At 35.8% G+C, this 8,253-nt stretch overlaps 1 protein-coding gene across 1 annotated transcript in view; it reads left to right on the top strand.

Annotated features, from left to right (window-relative positions):
- Positions 1-514: 514 nt before the first annotated feature.
- LOC120143236 (trihelix transcription factor GT-1-like) overlaps positions 515-8,253 on the top strand; it is a 47,651-nt gene continuing 39,912 nt past the window's right edge. Inside the window, exons 1-4 of the mRNA XM_039157615.1 lie at positions 515-831; positions 2,264-2,302; positions 2,528-2,617; positions 2,724-2,888. Of these exons, the coding sequence (XP_039013546.1) occupies positions 639-831; positions 2,264-2,302; positions 2,528-2,617; positions 2,724-2,888 (487 nt within the window). The 5' untranslated portion in view covers positions 515-638. The remainder of the gene's footprint in view (positions 832-2,263; positions 2,303-2,527; positions 2,618-2,723; positions 2,889-8,253) is intronic.

Raw genomic sequence — 8,253 nt, 5'->3', positions numbered from 1 at the left:
AATTATTTATGGAATATATAATATTGTTTAATTTTAATATTATTTTAAGTAATGGATTGGGAGCTTGGCTCAACAAGGCTGATCATGAAAATAGAAAAGAGAAGCAGCAAAACGCAACGCCCAAAGGAAAGACAAGTTCACACTTTGAGAAATACATTTGTATAGGCTCACTCCAAACATTTGTATAGGCTCACTCCAACTTCTCGACCGTCTGCAGCTGCTAAACGCTTTCTTCTTTCTTCTTCAGATTCAAAATCGCCAGGCCATGTACTTATCGGAGAAGCCCCGCCCAATAGGCGTATACAAAGAGGATGGTCCCGTCGCCGCCCGTGACATGATCATCGAGGTCACAACCAATGGCGATTTGCCACCTCACCAGCAGCCTCACCCCCACCCCACCACCAACAACATCAACAGCAACAGCAAATGATCTTTGGCGAAAGCAGCGACGAAGATCCTGAAGTCAAAGCCCCCAAAAAACGAGCCGAGACGTGGGTCCAAGACGAAACCCGCAGCCTTTTTGGCTTTCGAAGAGAAATGGACGGCCTCTTCAATACTTCCAAATCCAACAAGCATTTGTGGGAGCAGATTTCGGCTAAGATGAGGGAGAAAGGGTTCGATTCGATAGATCCCCCACCATGTGTACCGAAAAGTGGAGGATCTTGTTGAAAGAGTTCAAGAAAGCTAAGCATCAAGATAGAGGGAGTGGGTCGGCCAAGATGTCTTATTACAAGGAAATTGAAGAGATTTTAAGGGAGAGGACCAAGAATGCCTACAAGAGCCCAACCCCTACTCCTAAAGCTGATTCATTTATGCATTTCGCTGATAAGGGTGTGTGTTTATATTTTTAGGCTTTTCCTCTTTGGCATTTTTAGAAAGTGGGAATTTTTTTGTTCAGTTGTTCATGGGATGAATGGTGGGTATTCTTTGTAAAAAGCTCTATTCTGGTGGTTATTTCAAGACAGATGAAAGCTTTAGTGGTTGAATTTGTTGAAAGTTACTCCCTAAAGTGACTTAAGAGGGAATTATGAATTGCTATTGTTAGGACCTTGGAAGGTGAGATCCCCGTTTCCATACCTGAAAATATGTTGGAAACAGACGCTTCAAGAGAAATGATGAGTCGGAGCATGTCATAAAGTTGCTATTAGTTTTTAGGTTGAATTTGTTTAAAGTTTCTTCCCGAAGTGACTTAAATGAGGGCATTATAATTGCTATTGGGAAAGGGGGAAAAGAAGGTTACTTTTAGTTATTTCACTATGGGAATTTCTTTGATTTGAAATAACTTTGACTGAGTAGGCTTCCAATTTTGTCGATGGTTATAATGAGTGCTTTATAAGAAGTTTTGTTTGCTTTAATCATGTTTATGAAGTTGATATTGACAAAACTCCCGCTGATATCTTTATTGCGGTGTTTTAGATGGCTATATATATATATATATGTATTATGTCTGCTCTTGAAGCAAGGTGCCATATCAAAAGAAAAACTGCATGATTTGAAATATGGTATCGTGATCAAGGTCCTTGAAGCATGAATCATGCTCAACAGATCAGGAATTTTTAGTTTGATAGGAAACTTCCAGATATGGAGTGAAGGCTGCAGATTTCTCTGGTTCTATAAAGTTTAGTATATTATAGCCTGTAAGAGCAGGGAAGTCGAATGTCAATAAGCGCTATAGGCTTCTTTGGTTTCTTTAAAGTTTTGATGTGATGTAAGGATTGTAGGCTTCTTTGGTTTCTTTATAGTTTCAACATGATGTAGGATTCTGGGATTCTATTCTATGGTTTCTTTAAAGTTTAGAGTATAGCCTATAAGAGCAAGGAAGTTCTACATAGACAAGCGCAGGAGGCTTCTTTGGTTTTTTTAGGTTTAGATATGGCGTGAAGGGAGTGGGCTTTTCTGGTTTCTTTAAAGTTTAGGAAACAACCTGTAATAAAAGCAGGGAAGTAGTAGTAAATATGTTTAAGAATTAAATTCTTATTTTGGTAGAGATAATTATCACTATTGGTCTATCGATTTCCATTCTGTTGTCTTTTGTTGCTGGATCCCTTGTCCATTCACTTCGTTCTATGCTTTCTTGGTTTCATCTGGTTTCACCCTTCACATAAACTTGCCGTTGCACAGCACTTTACAAAAGCAGTATATAAGTATTAACCTCCTGCTTTTGGAGATTTTGATTTCACATTCATACTGCAACATATATCAAGTCTTGCATCCTATTATAATGATTTTCATTATCTTTGCCAATATGGTTTGGTTCTTGCAGGCTTTGATGATACTGGCATATCATTTGGTCCTGTTGAAGGTATGTTGTTGTAATTTGAGTTTGCTTTCTTCACGTTTATTCTTGTTTTTTCGTCAAGTTAATCTGGCATATTGATGCACTTCCACACTGAATTAACAAGTAAAAATTATGTACCCTGAGGAGTGAGCAAATAACTTCTTACTGAAGCATGTCTTCAATCTATTCTCAATATCATGTATTTGAAATGTTATGCATCTCCTTCTGCTTGTGTATTCTGGTGTGCAGCAAATGGTAGGCCAACACTCAATCTTGAAAGACGTTTAGATCATGATGGACATCCTCTTGCTATCACAACAGCTGATGCAGTTGCAAACAGTGTAGTTCCACCTTGGAGTTGGAGAGCGGAGATGAAAATTTTAAATTCAATGAATATCCACTCCATATATCGACTTCTCATTTTCTTTCACGTTCTTTTTGGTAGGTGGGAGACTGTCGGTCATACGGAACCATGGATGCAGAGGGGCGATTAAATCTGCATTTAGATTGAGAACGAAACATTCATTTTGGTTGGAGGATGAAGACAATATGGTTCGCAGTCTCGACAGGGAAATTCCTCTAGGGAATTATACACTCCACCTTGATGAAGGTAACATCGGCATGGGTGCCTTTAGACGATATAATTCTGGTCATTTAGGGAATTAACAAGTTATTTTCATGTCATGTGTTTTGGTGTTTGACATTTTATGATCAAATTAAGTTGAGTCGGGTTTGGGTATTCTGATTGGTGAAGACATCATCATTTTGCTATCAAATGTATCTCGGGGACATGATTGCTGACATTTTTTTCACTGATAGAAGAGAATAACACAATAAGTACTTATTTTTTGTGCATTTTTTACCTCCTGCATTCAGGTTTGGCTATAAAAGTGCCTCTATGACGAGTCAGATCATATACCAGACCACACTGAAGAGATGATTTTCTACACAGAAGATGACTACCGTGAATATCTAGCCCGTAGAGGCTACACAGGTGTCATGGAGATCGATGGATACAAAAACGTAAATAATATGGATGACCATCGACCTAATGCTATATATCGTGGGGTGATCTGATTACCAGTCCATTCCTCTCGAGAGGCTATACAAAGTTGCTTCATCTTGACACTACATATGCATGTTGGATATTCTAATATTCGCTCTGCTGCATTATAAAAATGGTGATTATTTTGTTTGCAATGTACTAATCCGAACCGTGCAACGCGGCTGTAAATAGCTTGTTGTCTAATGTTTCTTCATAGGACACGGGATCCAGTCTCCGCCTACGGTACCAGTTCTGTTCATGCTGCCTAGACGTCTGGTGTTTGTAAATATGCACTTTAGATTAAGTGCAGTTCTGCAATTTGACCTTGAACTCCAGTTTTCAAGACCTATTTTGTATATCTGCTTCAAACATTTCTCAAATGCATGATATGATTTTAAGGGGGGGGGGGGGATCCACTTACCCCAATCTTGATTTCTAGAAAACAACTCTCATAAAATTGTATAGGTTATTATTGTTAATCTCTAACATCATGGTTCCCTAATTTTTAATTTTATTCTACAAGTCGGATCAACAATTATAACAACTCCAAGAAATGGGTTTCAATGATACGCAAGAGGCTATGGAGCTACCGCCGGTAATGACCATGCTGCAGTCGAGAGACTTTTGGGAAATCCCGGGCAGTAATGCCTTGAAATTTGACTAAGAAACTCTCCCATGTAAAGATTAGTGGATGTTGGCTTGATGCCTCGACAAACCACAGAGATTATGGGGCATGCGTGCTTGATTCTTTGTTTTGGCAGTGCTTAATAAGCAAGTAAACAAGAAAATGTTATACCCGAGAACTTGGAATTGGAAGTTGTTCATGTAGCCTTACGCATACATACTTTGGAACATCAATACATCCATGGCTGAAGCAAATGCCTCAACACCAGGAAAGATAAGGAGATCTATTAGTCTGTTTCGAGTAAAATATGTCTTTATAGTTTAAGTTAAAATCTGTCTTTATATTTTTTCCATTTTACATTGAAGCTGCTTGTAATAGAACAGAACCAATAAACATTTAATTGATAACCTCAAAAGGAATACAAGACCTTGACAATGCAGCAGAATGCTGCCTGCCTTAACAAAACAAAGCTGCAAATCACAGAAACATGCATGATTTATCTATGAAATAAAAGAAGAAATATAAGACTTCAATCCCACAAATAGCATCCATACTCGATCAAGCTCCCTGCTACTTCACATGGACACGGTGAAAGTCCTGGCCGTCTTCTTTGGAATAAAGAGTGACCCTAGCTTTCTTCCCCGCCCAATTGAAGAAACGAGTCCACTCAGAGCCACTGATGTGGTACTTGTTGCCTCCTAATCTCTTGCATTTAAACTTCCATCCTTCAGACTCGTATGTGACCTTCAAGACAATCGTACCACCAGGAGCTTCAGCAAGTGTACCGCTGAGATCATCAAACCTCCATCCTGCTTCATTGTTTCCATCAAGATAAACTTGCCCCATCACCGATGACATGTTCTTCAGGACTCTGCAGATTCGAGTTTTTTTTTTTTGTTTTCTGAAAGAAGGTAGAATGTAGCTTTGGTTGCATTTTTCATGGAACCCATGAGGGGTTATTTAAACTGTAAAATCTATGCTTTCTCGAGCGATGAGAGGATAAAATGCATATTGTTTTGGTCATCGCGAGAGCTAAAATGGCGATGCTCTGTTTTGATGAATAAAGTTGGTGAGGTGGAAGAGCAAGCAATGCATCATTGGGTAGCCTGAGAGCGCGATTTTCAGCTTCTGGATGTTGGAAAGATAGATATCTGAAATTGTGGGGAGAAAACCTTTCGACATTGTTCCAACTCGATGCTCTGTTTTTTAAGGTACCCCGGCCTGAATGTTTTCTAATTTGTTTTGTCTTGGTGTTTGCGAGAACTAACTCGTCATTTGGTAGGTGAATGAATGCCCACTCTCGAGATTTCATTTATAATTAATATTGCGCACTTTTTCCTCTAAACAGAGAAAACCGCGACATCGCTCTCTCGCCTCGCTCGCTTGCGGGAGAGACGATGAATCAGACTATCCCAGCTCATTAGGGTAAATTCTAATTTTAATCGCTCATCTTAATTCTCATTCTTACTTTAGCCACTATCTTTTTTCTTTAAGTTTTTTTGAATAATTCCTATTTCAATTACTCAGGCCTAAAATCAATAACATTAAACTGTCATAGCCTATATTTTGCTGACTTAAATTATTGTTTGCTTGCCTGGAAATCACGTCTTGGTCGTGTTAAATTTTTATTTAATTTGATTTTTAAATTATAATTATTTGTAACTTTTTTCTTATTATCAAATCTTTAATATTTTTAGGGATAATATAAAAGTAAGTGTTAAAACTATAATCGAAGTTAACTTTAGATGCTTAAATAATTTTTCATTAAAAATATGTCTAACGTTTTCAATGTTACACTGTTAGGTGTTTGGATTATAACAGTCGTTAAATTATACCATTAAGTGGCACATGTCACATTTATATTTTTTTTAAAAGGAATGATTTTAAAAAAAATTAAGAATAATACTAATTAAAAAAACTCATTTTTATGAAATTACAAAAAAAATCAAAACCCTAAAAATCTTCATTTATAATCCTATTACCAATCGTCGTCGGTTGGCCTTTGTCATCATTAAACGGCCACTCACTCGTCGTCGGACCTCCGTTGTCGAGCATCCCTTTTATTTGTCGTCCTAATTCCTCTAAATCCATAAATTCCTAAATTTAAATTCCTAAAATCTCAAATATTCAATCTCTAACCCTATATGTCTCAAGACATTGATTTCTAAAGGTAGAATATCATATACGGGGTGGGAGTTTATATACAGTAGATCAAAACATTTATTTAACGGATATTGACAATGGGCTTGGGAAGGAGAGCGACGTACAAGGGAATTTTGATTTTTTTCTAAAAAATGTTTTTTAGATAATTTTTTTTATTTTTTTAAAATAAAAAATATATATATATTGTGTTATACAACCTCTTTTAGGAATAAGTGTTTGATCTAGTCGATTCAAGAAAAAAATTAAATTATTTAAATTGATTATTTTTATTTTTTAATTTAAATCTTATTTGATTTTTTGGATTAAGTCATGTCTATTCGATTTGTTCAAGTTTTTGTTTAAATTTAATTATAAATATTTATAATATTATGGTGTTGTTTGATTTTAATTTAAGCAATTTTCTACGAACCATATACAATACACGTAACTATTTTTTCATATTTTTTTAACACACACGTATATATATGTCTAGTGACTCAACTTAAACATGAAAAATCATTCCATTATTCACTAAAAATTTTAAGTTATTCGAGTTATATTTTACAATTTAACCCAAATTTAAAATTTTCGAGTCGAGTTGGGTTTAAACAATTACAAATTGAATCATTTTTTAACATCTAATAAAAAATATAATTTTCAAAATTGAATCGAGTAACTTTTTTTACTAACAGGAAATCAAAAACCAACTCACTTGCTGACCTTTTTAGCATGATGATACTTTGATTTTGAGATAAATGAGTGTTTAGTTCCTAAACTTTCTAATTTTTCTTTATTTAATTCCTAAACTTTATTTTCGTATATATCAATCTCGAAATCTCCTAACATTTTCTAACTTGCTCTTTAAATGGATTCTTATCTCTTGACTCTCTAAAATTGTACTTAACAACGTGCATTTGATCTTTATTTGATAGATTTTTATTCGGCTTAATTTTACAAAGTTAAATTTTTTGTTTTAAAAATTTGAGTTCAAATCAAATCGAAATTTTAAAAGGATATGATTAAGGCGAGTTCAAATTTGGAATTAAATTTATAATAAAAAATATTTGACTCAATGCTTAAATACACATTTATCTCCTTAACTATACCATTTGTACTGAGTTGCTTCCTAAGTATTTTTTTGAAACATTTTACCCCTTAACTATAAATAGTTAATTCCGTTTAAAAAAATAATCATAAACCAATCAGAACACGCCATGTCACTATTTTATTTTAATTTTCTTTTTTTAAACTGAATAAATAAAAATAAATTAAATAATATCAAACCTTTCTCTCACCTCTCCCTCTCCTTCACCTGCTACCCTCCATTACCAGCCAACTTCGACCCTCCAACCGGAATTAACTATAAAGGTGAAAGATAAGGTCCACGATGGCGAACACGATGTTCCTGGTGATTCCTACAACCTTTACAAAAAACCCCGATCTTTCCCATTAAATACATCTTCACTCTCCTTTACATCCTCTTCGTCTTCATCATCTCTCTCTTCGCCACCAGTTCCATCACTTACAGCGTTTTCCACGGCTTTTATGGTCGGCCCGTAAAGCTCGTATCTGCTATCAAACCAACTTTCACTTCCTTCTTCCCTTTGCTCTCGACTTGCCTTGTGACGGAGCTTATCCTCTCTAGGATCCTTGTAATTCTCGGTTTAATCTTTTCGGTATTTCTCAAGATAACCTAAATTTTAGGCTTCCAAGTTAATTACTCTTCCCCTTATTTCCTTTCCCTCTGTAGTCTGTTTAGCTTTCCTTGTTACTTTCATGTTTATTGTGTTCTATTTATAAGTTAAGTAGGCATTTGCTTATGTTGTTGTTGTAGTCGAATCAAGCTGGGGACTTGAACCATTAAAACGAAGCAAAAATCTAGTTAGATAACCGAAAAGAGTTGTTTTTTCTAGCTATGCTTCTTTTTTTAGGTTCTTCAGTGGGATTCTAATATGGGTCTCAGCTGCTAGATGGGGTAATGCAGTTGCTGATAAATGAAAAAATTGGGCATTTATTATACACATTGTGCTCACTTCTTCTTTGTTCAAGTCACTTATGCTTTCTTATTTGGCGGCAAGTACAGTCTGGTGATTCTGGTGGGAGGCGCGAAGTTGACTGGTAATTGAGGAGAGCAAACGTTGAGGGTAGCGAGTGAGGGAGAGG

Source organism: Hibiscus syriacus, unplaced genomic scaffold, assembly GCF_006381635.1.
Source record: "Hibiscus syriacus cultivar Baekdansim isolate YM2019G1 unplaced genomic scaffold, ASM638163v2 tig00110840_pilon, whole genome shotgun sequence".
NCBI classification, from domain to species: domain Eukaryota; kingdom Viridiplantae; phylum Streptophyta; class Magnoliopsida; order Malvales; family Malvaceae; genus Hibiscus; species Hibiscus syriacus.
Note: the sequence above shows the minus strand (reverse complement) of the source record. Positions and strands in the feature narration are given on the sequence as shown.